This window comes from Eptesicus fuscus, chromosome 7 (assembly GCF_027574615.1).
Source record: "Eptesicus fuscus isolate TK198812 chromosome 7, DD_ASM_mEF_20220401, whole genome shotgun sequence".
In the NCBI taxonomy this organism is placed as follows: domain Eukaryota; kingdom Metazoa; phylum Chordata; class Mammalia; order Chiroptera; family Vespertilionidae; genus Eptesicus; species Eptesicus fuscus.
In genome coordinates this window covers 94,823,830-94,850,919 of record NC_072479.1, presented here as the reverse complement: position 1 = coordinate 94,850,919, position 27,090 = coordinate 94,823,830, and the positions used below count along the sequence as shown (strand labels likewise).

Below are 27,090 nucleotides of genomic sequence, written 5' to 3'. Positions count from 1 at the left end.
GGAACTTGCAGAAATCCAGTGAGTGGTCATTATGGCCCAGACAAGGAAGGCAGCAGGAGAGGCAGTAGGACATGCTTGGCTTCGGGATATATTTTGGAAGATGGGACCAACAGGATTTGCTGACAGATTTGGATGAAAAGTGAATGAGACGAGTCAAGGATGACCTAATGACCCTGGGTTTTCTGCCTAAGTTACTAGAAAGACAGGGCTGCACTAACTGAGATAGGGCAGGTTGTAGGAAAGCCCATTTGGGACAGGATGGGGATATCAGTGGAGCTGCCTTAAGCATCCAGAAGGAGACACTGAGCTGGCAGATGGAGCAGGAGTGGGAAATCCAGGGGGGGGAGGGGGTCAGGGCTGTCTCCACAGATGGTGTTTAGAGCCATGAGACGGGATGAGGCTGTCAGGGAGTCAGTGCTAGAGAAGGGACAGGTGCTGGAAAGGAGACTGGGGGGACCCCGCCTTTAAAAGTTGGGGAAACAAGAGGAAACCAGCAAAGGGCATTAGGAAATGGCCAGTGACACAGGAGGAAACCTGGAGACACCACACAATGGTTTCAAGAGAATGACTGTTTTCAGATTGTTTTCCGTGTGGCATGCCTATCCTGTTCCTTTACAGAACACCTACATGGGCTACCTGGACTACAGGAAGCAGACTATAAAAGACCTCGGCATAAGCCCCAGCACGTGCTCGTTCAACCCTGGCGTGATTGTTGCCAACATGACAGAATGGAAGCACCAGCGTATCACCAAACAACTGGAGAGATGGATGCAGAAAAATGTGGAGTACGTGCAGATCAGTCTCCCCCTTCTGCCCCCCCCCCCCCCCCCCCACACACACACCGTGCTTGGGAACAAAATTATACAATGAATTTTCTATACATAGCTCAGGGGTTAGAAATATATTATAGATATCTTAGGTCAGACTTTCTCACTGGGAAAGCAAAGGGGCAATAGATGAAAATATATTCTCAAATGTTATGTCAAAGGAAGCGAGATCCTGCGGAATCCTTATAATACAAACATTTTTCTAAGAAATTACTTAATAATGTGACTGTAAATCTTCTCCCAGAATCCTACTGAACCTTTTCCACTGAAAATCACTCATCTTAGTCGAGTTCCTCCTTCTTACATAGATTTGTTTTTTTAAGGGTTATTTTATGAAGTCAACTTTGTTTCCTAGGGTTGAATTTTTAAAAATATCATTTCTCATTACTGAAGTCTTAAATAGGGAAGATTAATGCTAACACCACCACTACGATCATGTCATTGTATTTCCTTGCCTGCTTTTTTTCTGGATATTTTTAATGCCACCATACCTTGAATTTGTGAACAAATGTATTCTAAATAATGGAGGATCAGAATGTGATCTTCTGTGTTTACCGTTAAGAAGCCTGAGAATTAAAATGGCAAAATATTAACACTGTGAAACTAGGTGAAGTACATGCACGTTCATGGTTTTCTGCTTATAATTTTGTGTAGGTTTAACAATTTTCAAAAGACAAGGTTGGAGGAAAGTGAAAGACTATCGTCTTATTATATCGTGAGAGACTGTCCTGCATCTTTTAAAATGATTAGATTCTTCTTTATCTGAGTCTGTGAGGCTCCAGGCTTCAAATAGTTCTTTTCTATTCATTTTCTTAGGGAAAATCTCTACAGCAGTTCCCTGGGGGGAGAGGTGGCCACGTCCCCAATGCTGATTGTGTTTCATGGGAAATACTCCACCATCAACCCCCTGTGGCACATAAGGCACCTGGGTGAGTACTGTGGAAAGACAATGCAAATGTGCATTTTATAGATCCCTTGAGCAGAGGTTGGGGAAGTGTGCTAGAGCACCAGCTTCCTCAATCACATCCCCCATGTGACCTTGGACACGTTACTTAACCTTCACTGCTGATTTGCAAATGCAGCTGATAAAGATGGCAGACCTGAGAGGTGTGTTTCTAGGAATTCATGAAAAGCTGTTAGATTCATGCTTAGCAGACACACAGTCGGTGCCAGATAAACATTACCTATTGTTAGAGCTTTCACTGTGAAAACTTTTTCATAATTTTATTGAACTCTTTGAAGTGACCTGCGGTGGACAAAACCAAATGAATTAGCATAATGGTTTATGATGCATTTATATAGCTGGCAGTGTATCTTCTTTTTTCCTCACCAGAGGATATGCTTTTTATTGATTTTAGAGAGAGGGAAGGAGGGACGGGGGGGGGGGGGGGGGGGGGTGGCGGGGGGGGGGGGAGAGAGAGAGAGAGAGAGAGAGAGACATCGATTGTCTGCCTCCCATACACCGCTTAACTGGGAATTGAACACACAACCCAGGAATCGAACCCGCCACCTTTTGGTGTATAGGACAACGCTCCAACTGAGCCACACCGGCCAGGGCTGGCAATGTATCTTTCATAGAGAAGTTGTTTCCTGATTGTGTCCTATGTGTATTCACTCTTCACTACAGGAGTGCAGGCTCTAGGGTGGGGGTTGGGGTCCCAACTCTGCTATTACCTATGTCCTGGGCAAGTTCTCACCTTCTCTGTGCCTTAGTTTCTTCATTTGTAAATCAAAGCTAATATAACCTTATAGTTTTTATAAGAAATAAATGACCTAACATATATAAATTGCTTAGAACAGAGCCAAGCACTGAGACATTCACTTTCACTCTAACACATGGCCACAACCCGTTAGCCAAAACCACTGAGCCGGACCTATTTAGAAAATGAGGATTTTTGAATCCTAAAAAGGTAAAGTGGTGCATATATTTATGTAATTCCCTGAATGGGATCTAGGTTTTGCTGCCACAGAAGTTATTAGAAATTCTTTGGTTTTCAGACATTTGGGGATTATTATAGGCTTGGAGACAATGGATTATGGACGTTTATTTACCAAGTGCCCATTGCATTTCCAAGTACTGGGCCCAGTTCCGATGATAAAGATGAACATTGTTTCTAGTTTTGCGAACAATCCTCTAAGGTGGTACTTCCCTTACTCTTCCTTTTAGAAGGACAGACAGACAAAACTGTGCAAGCTGGGTTCCTGTCTCCTCTTAGTGATTCCGTCTGGACGGCTTCTGCCTCATTCCCAGACTCTTCCCCGACTTTATTGAGCCTCTGGAGCCTCTGCAAGCACATAAAAGCGACACAGGGAAGCTAAGGACACTATTGTTCCGTCCGATTTGATTTATATTAATGCTGAGTTCACTGTTAGGTCAAATATCAACATTTCAATGTAATGAATGTGCAGAAAATCCCATTAACGTAGAATGTCTGTGAAAAATGCTGTGTAGGTACAGCTATGCGGAGCTTCGATCGATAAGGTTAGAGCATTTATGATCTTGGAACAGAGACTCAGAATTACATTTTATGAAATACCTAACTTACTGACAAGTAGAAAGCGGCAGAATCTTCCCAAGGGAAAGAAGTCATTTTTCTTTGTAGAAAGAAGTCATTTTTCTCTGTAGAGCAGAACCTAGTCTGTGCTGAAGGTTTTGGAATCAGGGATGGTCTGCCAAGTGAATCTACACAGAGTGGTCATTTGAAAAATACCTCGATGTGAGAGTGTTCTGAAAGCAGAAAGCAATGGAATGCTAACAGCATTAAGTTTGGGTCTAAACAGGGAGGCTTAAAATATTAAACATTGGCCCTAACCGGTTTGGCTCAGTGGATAGAGCGTCGGCCTGCTGACTGAAGGGTCCCAGGTTCGATCCCGGTCAAGGGCATGTACCTTGGTTGCGGGCACATCCCCAGTAGGGGGCTGTGCAGGAGGCAGCTGAAGGATGTTTCTCTCTCATCGATGTTTCTAACTCTCTATCCCTCTCCCTTCCTCTCTGTAAAAAATCAACAAAATATATATTTAAAAAATATTAAAAATTTATGAAACATGTTTGGCTAAAAGCACAACTGCGAGACCCTCTGGTCTTCCCGTCATAGAGCCGAGACACGATGTTCCACTTAGTGAGGCTTCTGGCGGGAAGGTCCCTCTTCCCAATGAGCATCTTGTTGCCTCTGTATAGGCTCCACGGCAACCGAACCACGGAGCTCCCCTTCCACCCGCCTCCACAGCTGTGTTTATGAGGAACAGAAGGCGGGCTTTTGTTTTTGTCTCACATCATATGGTAAACTAGAATAACACACTTAACTATTCACCCTCTTTACTCAATGGACTGCTGTTTTTCAAAAATAGCAAATTCCCTTTCTTAGAAAAAGCAACACTGTAGAGAATATTAAAAAAAAAAACAACCTTCCATTCTCAAGATCTTAATGTACTTCTGGAAGAAGTATTCTAAAAATATTAGAACAGCAGCAATATTAAGGTAAATGCATAGAGTCTCTAAGTGAATACTTACGAGGGAAATAATGTTCACATGGAGATAGCGGTTTGTTAAAAAGTGGATCTTATTCTTGGTCACTTTTCATATAGTAAAAATAAGACTGTTTAAAAAGAAAATCTTGCCATATTGTCGGATAATGTAGGAAGACAAGAACTCCTATAAACTCTGGATGGGGGCAAACTGTTACAGGTTCTTCTGGGGACAACTGGCAATCTCTTATCAAAAATTAAAAGGCACACACCCTTCAATTTCGCAATTCCACCTACAAGATTCTTATCCTACAGACATACTATTTGTATACATGCATAAGACATGCATAGAAGACTGTCTCCTGTAGCATTGTTGATTCTAGTGAAGGGACAGAAACAGCCTAAATGTCCTTAATAAAAACTCACTAAATAAGTAATCATAGATGCATTCTATGTAGTCATTAAAAATAATTCAGCCCTGGCTGGTTTGGCTCAGTGGATAGAGTGTCAGCCTGCGGACTGAAGGGTCCCAGGTTCAATTCTGGTCAAAGGCACATGCCTGGGTTGCAGACTCGATCCCCAGTGGGGGATGTGCAGGAAGCAGCCGATCAATGGTTCTCTCTCATCATTGATGTTTCTATCTCTCTCTCCCTCTCCCTTCCTTTCTGAAATCAATAAAAACATTTATAAAAATAAAAATAATTCAGTAAATCAATGTGCAACTGTGGAAGGTTTCCTAAGTAATTTTAAAAGGTAAATTACAAATAAAATTTTAAAAATACATATATAATATGCATGGGTACGTATATATGCAAATACAAACGATATACACATACTTACATATTGGTGTACAGGTAGAATAGTTTTTCATGAGAACTTCAAACCATGGTCACTTTATTATTATATTTTAAATGTATTTTTATTTTTATTTTTTTAAAATGTTTTTATTGATTTCATAAAGGAAGGGAGAGGGAGAGAGAGATAGAAACAGCAATGATGAGAGAGAATCACTGATTGGCTGCCTCCTGCACCCCGACACTGGGGATTGAGCCCGCAACCCAGGCATGTGCCCTGATGGGAACTCCTGGTTCACAGGTCGACACTCAACCATCGAGCCACACCTGCCAGGCAAACCATGGTCATTTTAGAGATTTAGGGTGGGTGGTAAACTCTTCATTGTATACCCTTTAATTTGTTTAATTTTTTTATAATGAACCTATATTCAACTTTTAACACATAAAATTTTATTTTCTAACAAGCCTATTCTTTTTCTCTAAACACAATAAAGGCTGGAGTCCAGATACCAGATATTCAGAGCATTTTCTGCAAGAAGCAAAATTACTCCACTGGAATGGAAGACATAAACCTTGGGACTTCCCCAGCGTTCACAATGACTTATGGGAAAGCTGGTTTGTTCCTGACCCTGCAGGGATATTTAAACTCAGTCACCAAAACAGCTGACACTTTAAATATTTTCTGTATAAAACGTGGAATTGTCCATTTGCAACCTACTAGAACATCATTCTTTATGAACAGTACCTTTGATATGTATAATCCACAATATGCAAAACAAAGACTACTGTGTGCAATAATACCTTGGATCACATAGGTATTGATTACTTCCTTAAGTACAAGCGTTGAGTGTGGAAATCAAGATTATGTGAGTGAAATATATTGTTGGAAAGAAAGAAACCCATGTAGCTTCCAGCAACCAGTTTGCTTAACTCAGTGACAATTATATCGAAAACTTTTCAAAATTTCTACATGTATTTTTCACATGTAGGTATTTTTTTAACACGTTGCCAGTCTTGTGTTTTGTATTACACTTAAAATATGAATGCCTGAAAAATAAAATAGTCATAGATTTTTAATGATTCTCATTGTATATAGTACTCTATATGTTAAATATAACAGAAGGTAAACTGATCTCAGGTTTAAAGGGTGAAAGAGCCCTAGCCGGTTTGGCTCAGTGGACAGAGCGTCAGCCTGCGAACTGAAAGGTCCCAGGTTCGATTCCGGTCAAGGGCACATGCCCAGCTTGTGGGCTCAATCCCCAGTGGGGGACTTGCAGGAGGCAGCAGATCCATGATTCTCTCTCATCATGGATGTTTCTATCTCTCTCTCCCTCTTCCTTCCTCTCTGAATCCATGAAAATATATTAAAAAAAATAAAATAAAGGGTGAAAGAATACCAGTAAGTCTCGCTACAGAAAAGCCTGCAACTTAAGGATAATCATTCTTACATTTTTTATTGTAAAAATCATCAGACTTTCAAATGAATTTAAAAACTTTTTCAATATTTTTTAATGAAAAAGTCTCATATTGTCATGTATAGAATATATCAACATTTACTACCTGTCATATTTAATAAAACACACCATTGCTGTACGCTTGGAAAGTCCTTAAACCCATTCTCTAGTAAGTGTCCATAATTTAAAGGGTATTTTCTCCACTTAAATAAAAAAAATCCATTGTAAGGCTACAAATTATTATATACCAAAGCAATACCTAGTTACATGCTTTACACAGTCCCATGAAAAAATAATTCAGTTGTTCCTAGTCCCTGATGCAAGGCACTTCAAAGCACCCGCACAAAACATCCATGTAAACAGCAGTACAGTACATGATTTAAATAACATGAATGACTCTTACACAGCTTGATCCAGACTAAAGGAAAAATAAAATCCATCACAGCCAGCAGCTAAACAGCATGTTAAGATTCACAACAAGGATTTGTTTCTCTTACTATAAAAAAAGAACAGGGCATATAACCTTTTAGAAAAACAACACCTTTTGATAAATATTTTCATATTGAAAAGCATGCTCCGTGGGTATAAGTGATCAAGGGGAGATGCAAATAGCATTTCCAAACACCCAGGTTTATACCTGCCAGGCCTAGAAGTCTGGACTGTTTGTAGCACCTTGGAAAATGCATTAGAAAATCACAAAGGTACATTACTTAAAAACTAACCTTGCATTAGGTTAACTTAGTCCACAGTAACAAAGAACGATGATGCAGAGAAAGAAGTTTGTAAATTACTGGCTTACGAGATTTAACTAGCAAGAAAATTTGTCTTAATTATAGTAGTACATCTCATGTACATAAAGCACCAGTTTAAAAAAGATTATCAAACACCTCCAGCATCTTGCCACTCATCCTGAAAATTCATTTCTCACCACTTGCCATGTCATATCCCTAAAGCCGAGGAAGATAAAATTCGAATGGTGATAGGTATTGAAAGAGAAATTCAGTTCCTTCCCTATCGAGTGTATGTCTCTCAAGTAAAACACAGATGAAGTAACAACATTTAAAAGGTCTACTGCATTCCCTGGAGCCCATCATCCCAGCAGAATAGTTTCTGCCGATGAGAGAATTAGCACACAGGGTGAGGAGGCCAAAGCCAGGGTTGAATGCCCTGTCACGTAAGGCCAGGTTGGTCTTGCTGCTGCAAGGCCACACTCCACGTTTGTACTAGAAAGCAACTCTCACAAACGATCGCCACTGGTAAAGAGGTCTGAGTGTGAACCTGACTCCAGAGGCTTAACTTCACATGAAAATCAACACATCTGCCTCTTTACCAGCGGCAATTCTTACTAACAGCATAGCATGCCCTTCTTAGGCATAAAAGGGGCAATGGTGTTTCTAGGTTTATGCACGGTGAATAATCAAATATAAATATTCAGACTGTTGCATTTTTTTTTAAATTACAGTTTAAAAGTGACTCCCGAAAGAAAATCAGTTTCTTCCTAAATGAAAAAGCCTTTATAAAATGCTGGAATGATGGTTAATTCAAATACAAAAACTCATATACAAAAAATCCTAAATGTTCCTTCCAAACTACCTAGGTTCATACAGTTGATTCTACCACACAACTGTACTATGGTTACATCACCAGAGGAAAGCACGAATAAAATACTTCCGTTAGCAAACTGAGGGCCACTTCTTGACCACTGCAATAAAACTGCAGCATTTGAGCAGGGCTGAGAAGCACCGTGCCTAAGCAAGGTTTCCTTCCTCCTGTTCTTGCATCCCACAGTGATTGTTGAAGGGAGGAATCTGGTCTGTAAACGACTGGCTCATCCACTGCCCGTTGGGAACATCACTGAAAGTCGCTTCTCCACAGTCAGCTGCTGGCGGGGAGGAGGGGGAGAGGGAGAATGTTAGTTTCTTACATTTAAAAGCTTTAAATGATCAAATTAGGGGATTTTAACTGTCCAGTGAATGAGAACTGTTATTAAAATAGTTAAGCAAGCTTCTTCCTCTTCTTTAAAAAAAAAAAATATTTATATACACACACATATATCCATACATATATATGTGTATGTGTGTGTGTGTGTGTATATATATATATATATTATTGATTTCAGAGAGGAAGGGAGAGGGAAAGAGAGAAACATCAATGATGAGAGAGAATCTTTGATGGCTGCCTCCTGCATGCCCCCTACTGGGGATTGAGCCCACAACCCAGGCATGTGCCCTTGACTGGAATGGAACCCGGGACCCGTCAGTCCACAAACAGACACTCTATCCACTGAGCCAAACCAGCTAGGGCAAGCAAGCTTCTTGAATACAGTATATTTCTGTTCTATTTTCAGATACTGGACTAAAAAATCCTCATTTGTTATTCAAGGAGGAAAATGCAACTATGATGACTTACTGTAGTTAGTGACTTAAAGTAAAGGTGCTGTATGTTTGTGTAAACATTAAATAACCATCACATTTTCTCTACGAATCACTAACCAGAGTTTTTTAATAATTCCCATTCTTTAATAATTGGCTCTTTTTAAAAGAACTTCCCCTGCCCCCAATCCTGACAAAAGCAAGTCTTTGAGAGAACAAACATAGGGAGGGGACATACTCAGCCCATTTGAAGAGAAGCTGCAAGGTTCACCATTGCATGGATTTGCACCGTAAGCACCGCCATATGCTGCTTCATAACCCGGATCATATTTTTCTTCCTTAACAGCCATCTTCTTTGCATCCTCTGTGGGGAGGGTGGAAGAGATTTAAAGCTGATTTTGTACAACACTCTTAAAAGATAGCTCTGTTCACAAATCATGAGGAAGAAATCTTTTTCTTGAATGTTCATGTATACTGAGATACATCTTTTGCTAAGTATAAGCTTTTGCACTCTTCATAACATATATTATATTAACTCATAAGAACTGTTACAGCCTAGATTTAATTTTGGGTGGGTTACAATGTTTCTTATATCCTCAACATCTGTAAGAGCACCAGAGTACGTGGAAGACCTTAGTAGTAAAAGGAGATTCTAACAGTGACTAACAGCCATTATCAGAGTACTCTGGCTATAAATATAACTGCTTTCTCCTCTCCTGCTTTTAAATTCACAACTGACTTTCTGGAGTGTATACAGACATGAAACGAAAACAAGGAGCAATAACGGGGACACACACCTTGGGCAAGCTGCAGGTCAAACGTATACTGAACTTCCTGGACATCCGTGTTCCGTTCAATGCCTTTCAATTGGTCTCGTAAGTCTTTCAGCTTAATGTAGTAATGAACTTTGTCCTGGGCTCGGGGAAACTGAGCGCATCTCGCACTGGATGACGGCATCACATAGCAGAGCTAGAATCATAAAATTGGATAGTTACAGCAATCTGTTCAATCCGCTCCTATGGAGATAGAAAACGTGTCTTTCTTTGGTTCATGACTTGATACTTATTACTTTAGCAGTATATGCAAAATTAATAAAAGTGGTTGTGTATTTCTTTCCGTAGCATAGACTGCAATGGATAGAACAAACAGAAAAAGGTCAACTAGCTAGAAAAAAAAATCCACATTGAGCTGATCTGCAAGTATAATTTTAAGGACTTACAGTTTCTGTGTCTGGGATCTTGTGGGGTTGAAGTCCAAATTCTAAGTTCTTAACCTTTACTCCAAAAACTTCTTTACTAAAAATTTCATAAATACCTAAAATGAAATGCAAACATATTTACATTGTCCATAATGTTAGCAAAGAAAAGAAGATAAAATTTAAAAGCAAACCTTACATTTTCCATTAAACACTGCTATTCGCGGCTGATATTTCTGTAATTTCTGCACTAGAATACGTCCTCCTTCACGAAATTCTTTACTAAAATTAAATTAAAAAGTCATCATAATATAAGTATGGCAATATTTATAATATACTAAATTCAGATAGCTTTCAATTCACATACTGTTTGTCAAGCTCAGCCTGAACTAGACACATATGGTATTCCTAGAGTGTGTGAGGCACCAGGATGGCCAAGGTTCAGCCGATAAAAATAAATGTCACGTAATTACCTGGAAAGGTCCTTGCTGCCTGGTGTTGTCCTTTCCACCATATTGGTAAATCCAATACCATATTTTCCTGGTAAAGTGTGATCGTCCATATGGTTCAGTTGGACCTCGCTCAGTCCTGACATAAACAGACACTTCCCTGTGAGAGAGTTTAGTTTATTTCCATAGCAGGTCAAAGGTTTCTGCCCTATGGGCTGATGTAGTAGTCTATTTTTTTAAATTGCTCTGCTCTTTTATTTTTTTATAGTTGACAGTATTATAGATGTCCCCCATTTGCCCCCCTCCACCCAGTCCCCACCCCACCCCAGGCCGTTACCACATTACTGTTTGTCTCCATGGGCTCTGCATATATACATATATATTCTTTGATTTACCCCTTCCAGTCCCCTTCCACCTTCCTCCCCTCTGGGATCTGTCCGTTAGTTTACATACTATTCTTGAAATTTAAAAAAAGTACATATTATAACATAGATCAAAAACCGTATCAAGCAATTACTGTATGCTAAGTACTATGCTAAGCCTTTTGCATGTATTATCTCATTTAACTACCTTATGAGCTATTACTATTATCATTCCCTTTTCATAGGGGGGATTAAGATAAATGCCTGTCAAGAATCTAGTCAGTATAGGAAACTTTGAAAAAGCTCTCCTTTCTAATCATTGGTGATATCACCACCAGCCCGGGAATACCTCAAACAGGTAAACATACACTGATGGGCTTGACGGTGGAGAAAATGAAAAGTTCAAAAATCCCGAGGAAAAAGCTTTTTAAATAATGGAAACAATATGCTATTCATTCCAAAAACACATTACTATCATTTGCCCTAAATTTTTAAAAAATGTATTTTATTGTTTTTTTACAGAGAGGAAGGGAGAGGATAGAGAGTTAGAAACATCGATCAGCTGACTCCTGCACACCCTCTACTTGGGATGTGCCTGCAACCAAGGTACATGCCCTTGACCGGAATCGACCCTGGGACCCTTCAGTCCGCAGGCTGACGCTCTATCCACTGAGCCAAACCGGTCAGGGCTGTCCTAAATATTTTTTATGTTACTCTTAGATCATCCACTAGCATTTCCCGGGGGCCTACAGCATGCCTTGTTCCATTAGGCATGCTGGTAAGATGACTCGTATACAGGACAATACAATAGTCATACGTGGTTTTAAAGCTCACTCAACAAGTTTGAAGGTCTTTAATACTATTTTCTGCTAGATATGGAGTTTCTGTAGAGAATGTCTCCAATCACAGCACTTCTTAACTTGACTGCCAATGAGCAAGCATTTCATCTCTCCTGAAAATGTGATGGCGATCAGCAGAAATCTGCACGGGTCAGTGTTCTGTCTGCGCTGGCTCAGCGATGCACTATTGCTGCTACGTCAATAGGTAACAACTAAAAAAATCCTTTAAAAAAGTAGTAACGCTCATTTGAAACAATCCAAACGAAGGAGGAAGTACTCCTTTTCATGCCCCTCCACTCTTGGAAACCAAGTGACATGTCATTCCAAACCTTCTTTGTGTATACACACACAGAAAACATGTATGTATACTGACACATATATACAATCTCTCTTATTGAAAACACAATTTGGTTTAAAAAACAACAACCACCCAAGCTATTAACACAGGTATCTAGTTTAAAATTACAGTGATAATAAAAAGAAAGTAACCACTTACAAAAATGGTTTCCAGGTCCAGGGTAATGATGCCCTTTGTAAGCAGCCATCAGTCCCGGGTTTATACCAATCTAAAAAAATGTTCATACATTTCAGTAGGGTGTAAAGGTGACAGAGTGGTGGACAAAATTGAATTTATTAAAATAAAAGTGTAATCTGACATCATAAGCAGTATCGTTTATCCTCCTCTTGATCTGAACAAAGTACTACAGTCTGAGGAAAGAAATTTTCCTTTATATTAAAAGTTTTGCTGTTGTTTTTAAAAACCATTTTGATTCCCTCATATCCCCTGCCGCACCCCCACCCCCACCCCCACCCACTGGGCTGGAAAGAAAGAGGCGCTGGAGCCATCGGTCAGTCTGAGCCCAGGTCCAGCCACAAGCCTCCTTCTCAGCTCCCAGCAAGCAGCTGACTCCACAACATCTGCACAGCTGTGTGCGTGCTATTTCTTAGTTACAGACAAAAAGCGAAGTTCAAAATCATTGTTATCATTCATGGGGAACTCACAGATGCCACGCAGTCTGCGTTACATGGATTATTTAATTTAACTGAAACCCTAGGAGAGAGGCACTATTCTCACCCGTTTCACCAAGGAGGAAACGGGGGTTCAGGAAAGCTGAGGCTTGTCATACACATGTGGCAGGACTGGACACCAGACAACGCTACTCTGGAGCCCACCCTCTCAAACACTCCCCAGTAACACGACCTCATGAAGGTGACATCATGTACTACCAAAAGGATTCTTAGAAATGGTTCTTTTCAGCAAAATTATTTGCAAGGATAAAGGTTAAGTTAATCCACCAATCTTTTATACTATAAAAGGCCCGTGAGTGTAACGCTGTAATGACCAAACGACCCGTCACCAGGAGGTGCACTGATGGGTCCCGGGGCGCAGCGGGTCTGAGTCTCACGAGATTTCGCGCGCTGGGCCTCTAGTGCTATTTATAAAACCAAACGGGGACAGAAATCCTTACAATCACAATGTCCAGATTGAAGGTCAAAATGTCCGGGAGCGTCTTGGTCAAAAGTTCAGCTTCTGAAACACCATTAAAACGGTCCACTTTTCTTTTCACTTTAAACGTGTCTGTAATTTTTTCTTGCTTTTCTTTTGATTTTGTGGACTTGGCAGACTTTTTGGTCTCGGCGGGTTTCTTGGCCTCGGCGGGTTTCTTGGCCTCGGCAGGTTTCTTGGCCTCGGCAGCTTTTTTGGCCTTGGCCGGTTTCTTGGGTTCCACTGGTTTTTTTGGTTGTCTTGTTCTGGGTTTTCTTTTCCTTCCTTTGGGAGCCTCTGAAACACAGTGATTTCCAGGATGTGATGCAGAAAACCGCAACTGCAAAGTCTAGGCCGTTTTCCCAGAAAAGCCACCCTATCCACATCCTTTTCACCTTTCTCCCCAATCTCTCAGCATCAGTCTCCTCTACAATGTCTTCCCCTTGCTTCACCCTAGAACTGGGTTCATGTGGCCCCATCCATGACCCTCCCTCCTCTGCTAGCTGTTCTTGGGATGAAACCTCCATCATAATCATCGATGGATTTTTTTACACAATCTTACCTGGCATCTTGGCCTCCCCTTGGATACAAAGCATCTATGTGCTATTTTATAGGAATTCTACATGTAAATACATGAATAATTAAGTAAACAAATGACAGAAAAAGTACATAGCGAAACAGGGAGAAAGGGAAACAGTTTCTCTCAATTTCCCCAGAATTCCAGCAGTAGAAAGCCTCAAAAGCAAGGCCTGTGGGCTTTAGAGATTCTGAGTGTCTGTTCCACACACACGCAAAGACGGGAACTCAGAGGTGCTGAGGATGAAACCTCTGGCTGGCAGTAGGAATCTGATCTCAGGACCTAGTGCAGAGTTTCTCAGTCTTGGCACTACTGACATCTTAAGCTAGATAATTTTTGGTTCTGGGAGACTGTTCTGTACATTTTAAAATGTTTAACATTCTATATATTTTTTAAAAATACATATATTTTTATTGATTTCAGAGAAGAAGGGAGAGGAAAGAGAGAGATAGAAACAGCAATGATGAGAGAGAATCATTGATTGACTGCCTCCAACACACTCCCCACTGGGGATTAAGACTGCAATCCAGGCATGTGCCCTGACCAGGAATCGAACCGTGACCTCCCGGTTCAAGGTCATTGCTCAACCTCTGAGTCACACGGGCCGGGCAACATTCTATATTTAATAGCAGCCTTGGCTTCTGCCCACTAGATGCCAGTAGCATCCAGCCAGTCATGACCATCAAAGGTGTCTCCAGACAATACCAACGTCCCTAGAGGCAAAATCACCTCTGGTCACAAACCACTGTCCTAAAATATCCACAGGAAGCCTTGGTTTTCTAACCTTAGTGCTTTAACATCTCTTACAACTTCCCAGGCTCCTCCCCCATTCTACTACTATTTGGCATTTCTCCACCCTGGCCTCCCGTCCTTCCTTGTTTCTATCTCACTCTGCTGTAGCCACTCTTATGCTAAGAGATCCACCTCCACTGGCTTGTAGCTGGGGAAGTCCCAGTGCCGCCTGCCCGGAAAAGCAGCGGTCAAGGGCAGGGGTGTCCCCAGTGCAGAGAAGGGAGACGTGTTCCTGGGATCATAACCTGGAACTCTGAGCACAATTCTCATATAATACAGCTACACTGGAGCTGTAATCATTACCTTCTCTCCATCTCCCCACCCCCAAATCTGTTCTCCTTTCTTCTCATTCTCTATCTTGGTGAATGGTACCTCCCTCATCCAATTGCCTAGGAATTATTTCCAGAGTCCTCTTCCTCCCCGTCTCCCCATGAAATCCATCTACCATGGCCAGGTAATTCTACCTCCGGAGTAGTTCTCAATTCTGTCCTTCTCCACCCCTTTACTTCCTCCTCATTTTGTCCCCAGATTATTCAAAGGATCTCTAATCCACTCCTTGGCTCCAAGTTCTGCTTGCTTTCTACCACCCAGTCTATCCTCTGTAATACTTCCAGGCTGATATACGCCACTATCTGCCTACATTCTCTCAACCGCTCCCTGCTGCCTTCAGGATAGGATATACATCTTTCAGTTAAACAAGCCCCAATGTCCCCTATCCAGCCTCGTCTCTCACCATTTCTTTGCTACACCCCAGACTCCAATGTCAGAATCACTGCTTTTTAACTGTCGTGCTTCTTCTTGTCTGTGCTTTGTGCATGCTCCCCTCACCTGGAACTTTCCCAGCCCTTTCTTCCTGGGGATAGATAGTCTCCTCACCCTGGAGTTTCTGGGCCCTGGGAAGCTGCCTCTGAGCCTCAGTCTGATTAGGTGTCAATGCCATGAGCTCTTACAGCTTCCTATGCCGCTCTTCACTGCTTTGTGTGCTGAGCCATGACGTGTGTTTACTTATTATTTTCCCCTACTAGATTATGAGATATTCCAGAGCAGGATCCATGTTCTTTTTTAAAAATATGTTTTATTGACTTCAGAGAGAGAAAGGGGGAGAGGAAAGGAAGGAGAGGGAGAGAGGAGAGAGAGAGAAATATCCATTGGCTACTTCCCGCACACCTCCCTGGGGATCGAGCCTGCAACCCAGTTATGTGCCCCAATCAGGTATTGAACTAGAAACACTTTGGTGCAAGGGACCACGCCCAACCGATAAAGCCCTATCAGCCAGGGCAGGATCCATGTTTCCCCCCTTCTCCCCCGCAAACCTACAGTGCCTGGCAGATACTAAGTACCTAAAGAGGGGGTTAAATTTTTTAACACTAGCCGGGCTGGCATGGCTCAGTGGTTGAGCGTTGACCAATGAACCAGGAGGCCGCGGTTCGATTCCCGGTCAGGGTACATTCTCGGGTTGCAGACTCGATCCCCAGTGAGAAGGGTGCTGGAGGCAGCCGATCAATGATTCTCTCTCATCATTGATGTTTCTATCTCTCTCTCCCTCTCCCTTCCTCTCTGAAATCAGTAAAAAAAAAAATTTTTTTTAAATTTTAACACTAAAACAGAACTAAAATTTATCATTAAACCCTTTCTTAAATAAGTTGGCTAATCCAATAGCTACTTTTCTATACTCTCCTGGGGCAACTACCTTGTCCGGGTGCCTCAGCAGGAGCTGACTCTGGAACTTCCGCTGGCATCTGCTGTGTGTCCATAGCGTCCATGTTAGGAGCCTCGGCCATCATTTGTTGAAATGGAAATGTGTAAAAAGCTTGAGCTTGCTGAAGAGAATAGCTGAAAGAACAATTAAATTAAGATAAGAGGGTAAAATTACCCAAATGTAAGTTTAAATGATCAGCTGTAAATAACTTTTCAGGACCCAAATATTTTGAAACCAGAATGTGGTATTTATTTAGAGTTGACAACAGGTGCAAAGTGAGGAGGAAGATCTAGTCTCACATGTACACACTCACCCAACCTTTACTAACCAACACTAATTCACTCTCACACTGTTTAACGGCAAGATGTGTCCTCAATACAACACCAGTCTATCAAGTCAGCCTGCACTTTCCCTGAGATGAGATCATGGGAATTTCTAGCAGGGAGACACAAAAGGCCCACAAGCCCACACAGGAACACAAAAACCATTTGTGTTACTACCATCAGTAAGTATTGAATCATCTAACTTACCCTCTAATCTAACCCTCCCCCGGCCTAACTTTCCCCCCAATTTTGAGATAAAATTGACATATAATATTGTGTAAATTACAGATGTACAACATGTTGATTTGATAAACTCATATACAGGGTGGGGCAAAAGTAGGTTTGTTGTTGTGAGTACATGAAACAGTTTATTCTTGTATTATTATTTATTAACTAGAGGACTGGTGCATGAAATTCATCCACGGGTAGGGGCCCTACACCTGGCAGGCAATCAGGGCCAATCGGGGCCTTCCAGCTGCTGACCAGGGCCTTCCTTTGTTCCACGCTTCCCCCTGGTGGTCAGTGCATGTCATAGTGAGCGATCGAACTCCCGAGGGAACACTTTGTATATTAGCCTTTTATATATATACATTATTGTCTCACTTTATATATGAACAACTATAAACCTACTTTTGCTCCACCCTGCATTGTACAGTGCTGACCACCATGGGACAGCCTTAGCTAACACCTCCATCATGTCACATAATTACCATATTTCTTTTTTGTAGTGAGAACATTTAAGATCTATTCTCTTAGCAACCTTCAGGTAAATAATAGCATGGTGATGCTGTACATCAGTCCCCAGAACTTGTTCATGTTTTGTAAATTTATTGAATTTGGATAGGTTTCAGGTACACAATTCTGTAAGACAACATCTGAATGTTGTGTGTTCGCTGCCCTAAGTCAAGTCTCCTTCCATTTATCCCCCTTTACCCTCTTCTACCTGGAAGCTTGTGCCCTTTGACCAGCATCTCCCCATTCCCACTCCTCTTCCAATCTAAAGTTCTCCTGGTTTCTTTGCCTGTTTATGTATTCATCATTGGATCTGTTTTTTAATTGTTGCTGGGTTTTTGCTTTTCTGTCACTAAATGAGGATTGGAAAACAATATTTTGTCTATGAATTTATCGGGGAAAAAACACTTTAGACCTGTCTTCTGAACATGATTTAAGCTTTGTTCAAAGTATTGTGTTCAATGTCAGGGACAGAGGCCTTCACAGAAAACAATTTCCCAAAAATATTTCTGATGGCCATAAGCCACTATCTTAAGCTGCTGCATCAGCACAAAGCTAGGGAAGTAAACACAATTTATGAAACCCAAGTTACGCTAATACCAAATAATGCCACAGGATATGCAGTAGGAGGAAAAACACTAGGAAATAAAGTGAATGAGTCCTGTTTACTATGTTCTGGGGCAAGATACTCCACTTACTAGTTTTCTTTCTCTTTGCATGTGGAGAAAGAAGACAGGGAGCTCAGACAGCTGGAATTAAAAAGGCAAACTAGTACACTTTAAGCGTGTCAACTTTATAGTGCCTAAATCATCTTACCTAATAATAGACAAACATGTAAAAATGACCGTACCTCCGCTACGCCCACAGCCAATCAGAGTGAGTATGCAAATTAGAAGGCAAAAGATGGCGGCTGCCCAGCTGCTCCAGGTGTGGAGTGGCCAGGCAGGGCAGGATGCCTGCTTTGAGAGGGAGGGCGGGGGGCGAAGGGATCTACAGGAACAGAGTGCCACAGCGAAGACAAGACTGCAGACTCCGGAGTCTGCAGCAAAGACGAAGATGGCAGACTCCGGCCTGAGTCTGCAGCAAAGACGAAGACGGCAGACTCCGGCCGGAGTGAAGTCCTGGGTCCCAGGTGCCGGAGGAAAACCGGTGCTGGAAGCCAAGGGAAGGAAGGCCTAATGCACGAATCTCTTCGTGCAACGGGCCTCTAGTATCTCAATAAAATGGTTGTAAAAGAAGGCAAACTAAAGCATCCCCCTGGAAAAGTGTAAAAGGCTGAGACAGACACAAGGTTAAGAGTCTACCCATGGGTAGCTGGGCTAGAATGTTAGATTTGCAAAGAAAACAGGGGTTCATTCCCATGCTATCAATGGATAAACAACTGGAGAGGCATTTTAACATCAAGCTATCTTTCAGGGGAAGTTGATTTTAAAAGGTTAAGAACTAGTGCCCTGGCCTGTGTGGCTCAGTTGGTTGAGATCATCCCATGCACCAAGAGGTTGCAGGTTCAATTGCTGGTTCAATTCCTGGTCAGGGCACATGCTAGGGATTGCAGGATCAATCCCCAGTAAGGGGCATGCAGGAGGCAGCTAATCAATGTTTTTCTCTCTCTCAAGAAAAAAAAAAATCAATAAAAACATATTTTAAAAATTAAATGAAAAGGTTAAGAATAAGATATATTAAACTATACCTCAAGAGTTTTATTTCTTTAAATATATTGTTCTCAAATTATGTAAAAAAAATAAATATGATACAATGATTTAGGAAACATTAACATGAGACAATACTATGCAGCTCCTAGAAAGTAAATGTACTGATATTCTGTAAAAGCACAGAAAACCTTTGATATATTTTAAAGCGGAAAAGAATACAAAATAGCATTGTAAACCAAGGCTACACGTAGGGAAACCATGTAGCCAAGGACTAGAAATTAAAATGTAAAAATGAAGAGAAGTGAAGTGTGCCCAGCACAAAGTAAAATGTCCTCTCTTTTCACACTTTTAATACTATTTGTAGCTCTTTTCTTAACTTGTCAAAACATTGGTTGTTCAATGTTTATAATTTAAATATTCTGATGAGGAGTAGGGTAAGGCTGTTATATTGCGAGATCATGTGCAGTTCACCCTCTGGAAATTCTAGTAAAACGAACTGTAACTTTTGGCTGGGGCTAATGCCAGTTTCTGAGAGTCTAACAGCCGCTTTTGGTTAGAATATATAAAAGCAGAACATGTGGTCACAATAAAAGAGTGGCCAAAGAATGCACGAGGTCTGCTCTTTGTCATATTGTCAGGAAGGCAACCTCCCCCACCCCGCCCCCATGTTGCTTGTTACCACTCTCAGAGTTCAACAGATGTTGAGTACTTCACAAAAATCCACACCTAAGCCCTGGCTGGGTAGCTCAGTTGGTTAGAGTGTCGTCCCAATACGCCAAGGTTGCAAGTTCGATCCCCAGTCAGGGCACATACAAGAACCATCTAATGAATGCATAAATAAGTGTAACAGCAAAATTGATGTTTCTCTCTCTCTCTCTCTCTCTCTCTCTCTCTCTCTCTCTCTCTCTCTCTCTCCTTCCCCCTTCCTCTCTAAAGTAAATACATAAACATTTTTAAAAGTAAAGAAAAGCCAAACTTAAAGCATATAAAAATTAGGGAGACACCATTCACATTACAAAAGGGGTCTGAACTTTTTAAAAAATGTTTTCATTGATTTGAGAGAGAGAAACATCGATCAGCTGACTTCCGTACCAGGAATCAAACCCACAACCTGGGCATGTGCCTGACCAGGAATTGAACCTTTTGGTACACAGGACAATGCTTAACCAACGAAGCCACACCAGCCAGGGCAAGGACTCCAAACTTCAAAAAATCGATTTCTGAAATGTGGCTCCCATAGCATACTTAGGGGGTCATTAAGGATCTTCAAAAATTCTGGGGTTCAGAAATGGAAAATTAATATTTTTAAAACCAGTTGATTGAAGTAAAAAATAATGAAGAAAAATATCTGGAGTTTTATTTTAGATATCAATTTTGAAAGAAATCTAGAAATTTATCTAGAATACTGATGTGTCCCGTAATCTTTTAAAAACTATCTCTGGCACTTTACAGTAAATTAAATTAGAACAGGAACAACAACAACAAAAAATGAAGCTATGGAAAATAGAATGTGTAAGTTCTGAGGTAACACTATCGTTGAGTGTTAAATTTAGCCTGATCAACTTACAGCCAGAGCAAAAAGAAACAGGGTGGGTTACAACATTCTTATTAGTTGGCAGAAGAAAGCATGACATCTGTACAAAAACCTTCATGAACTTGAATGCTAGGCAACTAAAGAGTTCTGAGTAATCTCATTTTCTTTTATGTAATAACCAGAGGCCCGGTGCACGAAATCCGTGCACGGGGGGCGGGGGGGGGGGGGTGGTGGTGTCCCACAGCCCAGTCTGCACCCTCTCCAATCTGGGATCCCTCACACAATCCAGGACTGCTGGCTCCTAACTGCTCACCTGCCTGTCTTCCTGATTGCCCCTAACCACTTCTGCCTGCCAGCCTGATCACCCCCTAACCACTCCCCTGACAGCCTGATTGAGGCCTAACTGCCCTCCCCTGCAGGCCTGGTCACCCCTAACTGCCCTCCCCTGCAGGCCTGGTCCCCCCCACAACTGTTCTCCCCTGCAGGCCCGGTCGTCCCCAACTTCCCTCCTCTGCAGGCCTGATCACCCCTAACTGCCCTCCCTTGCAGGCCTGGTCCTCCCAACTGCCCTCCCCTGCTGGCCATCTTGTGTCCACAGGGGCCTGTGGTGGTTTGCAGGCCGGCCACGCCCCCCGGTGACCCAAGCGGAGGCCCTGGTATCTGGGATTATTTATCTTCTATAATTGAAACTTTGTAGCCTTCAGCAGAGGCCAGGGCAGGCCAGGAACTTGGCTTCCTCCATCGTGAGGGAAACTCAAGCCTCCTGCTCGCTCTGTGGCCGCAGCCATTTTTGTTGGGATTTATTTATCTTCTATAATTGAAACTTTGTAGCCTTCAGCGGAGGCCTGGGCCAGCCAGGGTGTGCAAGAAGCTTGGCTTCCTCCATTGCCAGGGAAACCCAAGCCTCCTGCCCACTCTGTGGCTGCAGCCATTTTGGTTGGGTTAATTTGCATACTCGCTCCTGATTGGCTGGTGGGTGTAGTGGAGGTACGGTCAATTTGCATATTACTCTTTTATTAGATAAGCTAGTTAAATTCGTAAGCAGCATAAATTTCTTTCATCCTTAATGTAAAAGTACCTCTTAAATACATTTGCTATATTTGTATATGGTAATTGCCACTTCATAACTCAGAATTCTGCAATATTTATGAACAATAATTGTCTCTGTACAAGGGGAAGAGCTACAAAGAGCAGCTAGTCAAGTCATTCATCCTCGAGAGAGCTCTGTTGCCTCACCATGAAAATGAGGTGAGATTTGGTGACTTCTCCATACACGGAGAATGCACAGAAAATAGGACCAAATCTGTCCAGATTCCAGACACACCCCAAAGAGCTTTTATTTTCTTTAATTCCCTGATATCAAACTTATAAGTATGAATGACTTTATTTCCCCTCCTTCACTTGTCCCTTTCATTTATGTTTGTCCCCGCCTCCTGCTGGGTGCTACCTGTCCCCTTTTCCTGCCGCTAACCCCTTCCTCTCTCCTAGCCTCCAAGTGCACCTCCCCACTTCTCTGAAACAGCAGTGCTCGAAGGGCTGGTTTTCACAGCTGTTTGAAATTGATAAACTGAGTTTTTCCTGATTTTCCGACAGTCTTTCTCAAAACAAACACACATGTGTACACGTACACACAGCTGATTGAGGGTTCAGTTCAGATTTTCCTGTTGTTAAACTAACTCTTTAAGGTTTTCCCTAAAAGGAACAACTTCAACCTCTGCAATTATTTTCCACTACTTTAAAGTTTTAGGTTGCTCTTTCTAAATAATCTGCAATTATTTTCCACTATTTTAAAGTTTTAGGTTGCTCTTTCCAAATACACTTGTTTTAGTCCATTTGGGCTGCTACAACAAAATACCACAGACTGGACGGATAATGAACAACACATATTTATTTCTCAGTGTTGGAGGTTGGAAAATCCCCTTTCCAGGCACCAGGAGATTCAGTGTCTGGCCAGGGCCCGATTCTGGGTTCACACGTCAGAAGGGGTGACACATCTCTCTCGGGACCTCTTTTTTTGTTGTTGTTGTTAAACCTCACCCAAGGTTATTTTTTGTAGAGAGGGGTGAAGGGGACAGAGAGAGAAAGAGAAACATCGATGTGAGAGACACATCGACTGGTTGTTTCTCCCACGTGCCCCGACCAGGGACAGGAATCAAACTTGTGACCCCCACGCTCTAACCACTGAACCAAACTGGCCAGGGCTTGGGACCTGCTTTACTATAAGGGCATTAATCCCATTTAGGAGGGCTCTGAACTCATGACCCAATCACCTCCTACAAATACCATCACATTGAAGGTTAGGTTTCAACATATGAACTTTGGAAGGACACAAATATTCAGTCTAGAGCAACATTTTATTATCTTCATTTAAACAAGCATATACAACACTGAATACTTACAAAAGTAACAATCAACACTAAATAATCCATAAGCTCAAATACAAAGGACTAGATATGTAACTATGATGGAGTACCATCATAACTATTTACCTTTGTTTATTTATTTACTAGAGGCCTGGTGCATGAATTTGTGCACAGGTGGGGTCCAGCCAGTCCGCCCCCAACCAGGTCGGTCAGGGGGAGGGGCTGTGGGTGGTTGGCGGGCCGGGGGAGGGACCGAGGGCAGTTAGCCGGCTGGCCCCGCCCCCCGGTTGAACTCCCGGTCGAGGGGACAATTTGCATATTAGGCTTTTATTATATAGGATCTTTATTGTTGAAAGTATTACAAATGCCCACTTTGTGAGTTGTTTTTTCCATTGACACCCTCCACCCCATACCAGCCCCTCCCAGGCCTTCACCAGACTAGTGTCTGTGTCCATGGGCTATGTAAATATGCATACAAGTTCCCCATGTAATCTTCCTGCCCCACCTCCACTCCTACTTTCCCTCTGAAATTCGTCAGTCTGTGCCATGCTTCTATGTCTCTGTATCTATTTTGTTCATCAGTTTATTCTGTTCATTAGATTCCACACATGAGTGAGATAATGTGATACTTATCTTTCCCTGACTGGCTTATTTCGTTTAGCATAATACTCTCCAGTTTCATTCATCCTGTTGCAAACAGTAAGAGTTGGTTTGCATAGTATTTCATTGTGTAGATGTACCACAGCTTTTTTACCCACTCATCTACTGATGGGCACTTGGGCTGTTTCCAGATCTTAGCTATTGTAAATTGCACTGCTATGAACATAGGGATGCATACATTCTGATTGGTGTTTTGGGTTTCTTGGGATATACTCCTAGAAGTGGGATTGCTGGTTCAAATGGGAGTTCCATTTTTAATTTTTTGAGGAAACTCCATACTGTTATCCAGTCTGCATTCTCACCAGCAGTGTACTGGAAACAAAAAGATACAGAATAAGCTAGAGTCCACAGTTCATTTAACTACTTGTCATATAGTATGACTTCAAATTTCCTCACTATTTGGTCATTTTTGGTGCTCAGAAGCAAACAAACAAACACAAATACTTCAGATATAGCCTCATTATCCTGAAACTGAGCAGGGCTATCTACTTCCTCATTCTGCAGACATAGTACAGAACCCAATACATTAGCTGTACTGGCACTCACAGTATCCAGTCGATTCATACTGAGTTCACCATCAATGAAAACTGCCCTTTTATCCTCTCTCCCTCATCTCACACTTGTATCATTGATTTCTCCACACCTAAGCAAAACACTGTGTCTCTTTTTGTAAAAGTTGATTCACCGTTCCAGCCAGTTGGGATTGATCAGGATTCTGAATCAATCCATCCATTCCACAAAGCGGGACACATTTTATCATTTCATCAACACCTTGAGGTTATTAAACTTCTGAAAAGTACAAAGTTGTGGTAGAACAAAATGGCACATCGGTACAGACCTCCCTTCAGCCTGCATTTGACTCTTTCAGTAGTAAACCAGCTTTGATTTCACCTAATTAGACTGCTATCAGTCCATCTTCATCTGTGCGCGCGTGCATGCACACACACACGCACACGCGCGCACACACACACACACACACACAGTGGTATGGCACAACTGTTAGGGAGGCAGGCTTTGAAGCCACACTGCCTGGGTTCAAATTTCAGCACTGCCACTTACTAGCTCTGTAGGCAAGTTCCTTAACCTCTTCATGTCCCAGATTCCACATCTGTAAAATGGGAATAGTTGCACCTAATTTACTGATTATGAGGATTAAAGTAGGTAACCTGTGCAAAATACTTAAAACAGTGCCTGGTATGTAATAAATTTGCCATAACAATAACAAAAACAGGAGATGATTAAATATTTTAGGTACCTCCTGTCATCCCTCCTGATGTTGTCTACTCTAGTATCATTCGCTAAAAGGGAATGACCTAGCTTGGTGGCTCTTACTTTTTTTCTGAATTTATACCATAGCCTAGTGGTCACTAGTTCCTTGTATATGTGCTCAATTACTACTGAGAAGCAAACATTTTGTTTAGGATCAAAGTCCATACATTAAGAAGACAGATTCCACCTCTGGAAGAAACAGGGATCCATGTTTTTATTTTCAGTATTCAGGCCCCTCTCCTGTGAGAGAGAAACATCCATCGACTGCCTCCTGCAAGCGCTCCAGGGGGATGGGACCCACAACCTAGGCATGTGCCTTGACCAGGAATCGAACCCGTAACCCTCCACTTTACAGAGTGATGCTCCAACCAAATGAATTACCCGGCCAGGGCTCTTTGAATGTTTTGAAGTTAATCCTCCAAAGTAAAAAGCAAACTCATTATTACCCAGCATCCCATTCCACTCCTCGATTAGCACAAGGTAAGGGTGACAGAAGAACCACTTTCTTTGGATTATGGGAGCCTGTCATTTCAGAATTCCCAAGGATAAACTCCTTACGGTATTAAGGCGGAATTCTTCCTATTTCCTGAGGTTAAAGTTTTGCACGTCAAAATTTAAAAAATGGTCTATAACTCTATGGATTAAGTGAAGACATAAGTCAGTTTTGAGCTAAACACTCTACCAGCCTGTTACTTTGCTTTATAAGGCACTAAATAAGGTCTTATAACACGGAATTCATTTGATGGTAGGGTTTACCCAAGTTTCCATTCTGATCTGAAGATCGCAAAGGTCGGAGTGATTTCCACAAGTTCTGGTGAATTCTATTCTTTGTAAAGTTCTTCTGCGAAAGAAGTGGAGTACTTTACTTCAGGATTCGATCCACAAAATTAGGATCAAGTTCCCACTTTATCTACATGTTATCTCCTTTCCTAAACACTCAGACGATTTTGGTTACTTAACCCTTTCTACGTAACACGGACTCACAGCATGTCAGAACTGGATTCCAGCGATGCCCTATTTTACAGACATGAACAGGCCCAGAGAAGCTAGTGTCTTGCCTAAGTTCAGGCAGGGCCCATTAGCCACCGCAAGTCAGGCTAAGTCTGCATAGGTCTAAGAGTATTTTATTCCAATATAGAGCATCACTTTATAAAAAGACCCTGTTATTTACCATTATCTAATTAATCTCTGCTTTTGCAATGTTTTTCCAACACGCCTAACACTCCCCAAAGGACATATTAAAAATCGACTCTCAAGTTCGTCCTCAAGACCATCGGAAGACATTTCGATGACTTCCTGGGAGTGGTGGTCATCGTCTCAGAATTCAAGAGCTCTAGGATGGCAACGCTGGCAATCTGGTGGCCCCTGATGTTGCTTTTAGTAAATCTTGGGGTGGGAAGCCACATAAATCTAACTACAAAATGAAACCTTTGAAGGGATAGGGTGATACCCCACGTTGACAGCTCCTTGCAGGATAATGTAGCCAAGAAGGGCAACCAGAAATACAACAGGAGACTGCTGGCTGTTCCTAAGGCACTGGAAAGCCAGCGAGGTGCCGGCAAAGGCTGGGGAGGGGCGCAGGTGCTGCAGCCCCCGCGCGGGAGCGGCCCGGGCGTGGAGGGGCCGGCGGGCCGGCAGTGCGCACGCGCGGCCCCGGCCTTTGTACCGGCGGCGGCACCTGAAGCCCCCCAGCGAGCATGCGCGCCCGCGGCCGCCCCGCCGCGAGGGGCGCGGGGGGAGGGGCGGCGCTCCGCCCTGGCCTTACCTGCCCGCGTTCTCCGCTTCCATTCCCGGCTGCCGCTCCCGCCGACGTCCGCTCCTGCCACGCAAGCGAGCGACTGGTCGCTACAGTGTCGTGGCGTAGGTCCAGCGGTACAGGGACCAGAGACTTGGACCCGGTTGCCGGCAGAGCTGGGACCGCCGCTAACGCTCAAGCCCCGCCCCCAGGCTCCTAGTTCCCCCTCCCTCCCCAGCGCAAACCCCTCTTTTGCGGGGCGCTTCCGTCTGTGCCTAGCCAAATCCCAGGGCTGGTGAGTGTCACGTGTCGCAGGACAGCCAATCAGGGTTGTCCCGCTCTGGGTTCCTCTGCCGGCCGCTTGGCCTTTCGGGAAGGGTGGAGGACAAAAATGTAGGAGGGGGCGCGCTCTGCTGACGTAGGCTCTTGTCCCCCTCCACCCCCCCCACTCTTCGGTGGTGGGCGGTGATGGGGGTGAATGGGTGAGGATGCCTTCTGGGGGCGCCGGGTA

General features: G+C 42.6%; 2 protein-coding genes across 8 annotated transcripts in view; one reads left to right on the top strand and one right to left on the bottom strand.

Annotated features, from left to right (window-relative positions):
• GLT8D2 (glycosyltransferase 8 domain containing 2) overlaps positions 1-6,166 on the top strand; it is a 41,916-nt gene extending 35,750 nt beyond the window's left edge. For all 6 annotated transcript variants that reach the window (XM_054719418.1, XM_054719416.1, XM_054719419.1 and 3 more), the window contains 3 exons: positions 619-785; positions 1,644-1,756; positions 5,581-6,166. In XM_054719418.1, the coding sequence (XP_054575393.1) occupies positions 619-785; positions 1,644-1,756; positions 5,581-5,753 (453 nt within the window). In that variant the 3' untranslated portion in view covers positions 5,754-6,166. The remainder of the gene's footprint in view (positions 1-618; positions 786-1,643; positions 1,757-5,580) is intronic.
• A 357-nt stretch (positions 6,167-6,523) lies between these two features.
• On the bottom strand, positions 6,524-26,783 carry TDG (thymine DNA glycosylase). 2 transcript variants are annotated; one of them, XM_054719414.1, is made up of 10 exons: positions 26,610-26,783; positions 16,303-16,445; positions 13,227-13,540; positions 12,254-12,323; positions 10,581-10,716; positions 10,307-10,389; positions 10,132-10,226; positions 9,710-9,881; positions 9,151-9,276; positions 6,524-8,422 (listed from the first exon to the last, which is right to left on the bottom strand). In XM_054719414.1, exons 1-10 carry the CDS (start codon positions 26,630-26,632, stop codon positions 8,289-8,291), a joined length of 1,296 nt encoding a protein of 431 aa, XP_054575389.1. In that variant the 5' UTR covers positions 26,633-26,783; the 3' UTR covers positions 6,524-8,288. The 2 variants fall into 2 exon arrangements, with proteins under 2 accessions (XP_054575389.1, XP_054575390.1); XM_054719415.1 differs by having other exon boundaries at positions 6,524-8,419.
• Between the last annotated feature and the right edge of the window lie 307 nt (positions 26,784-27,090).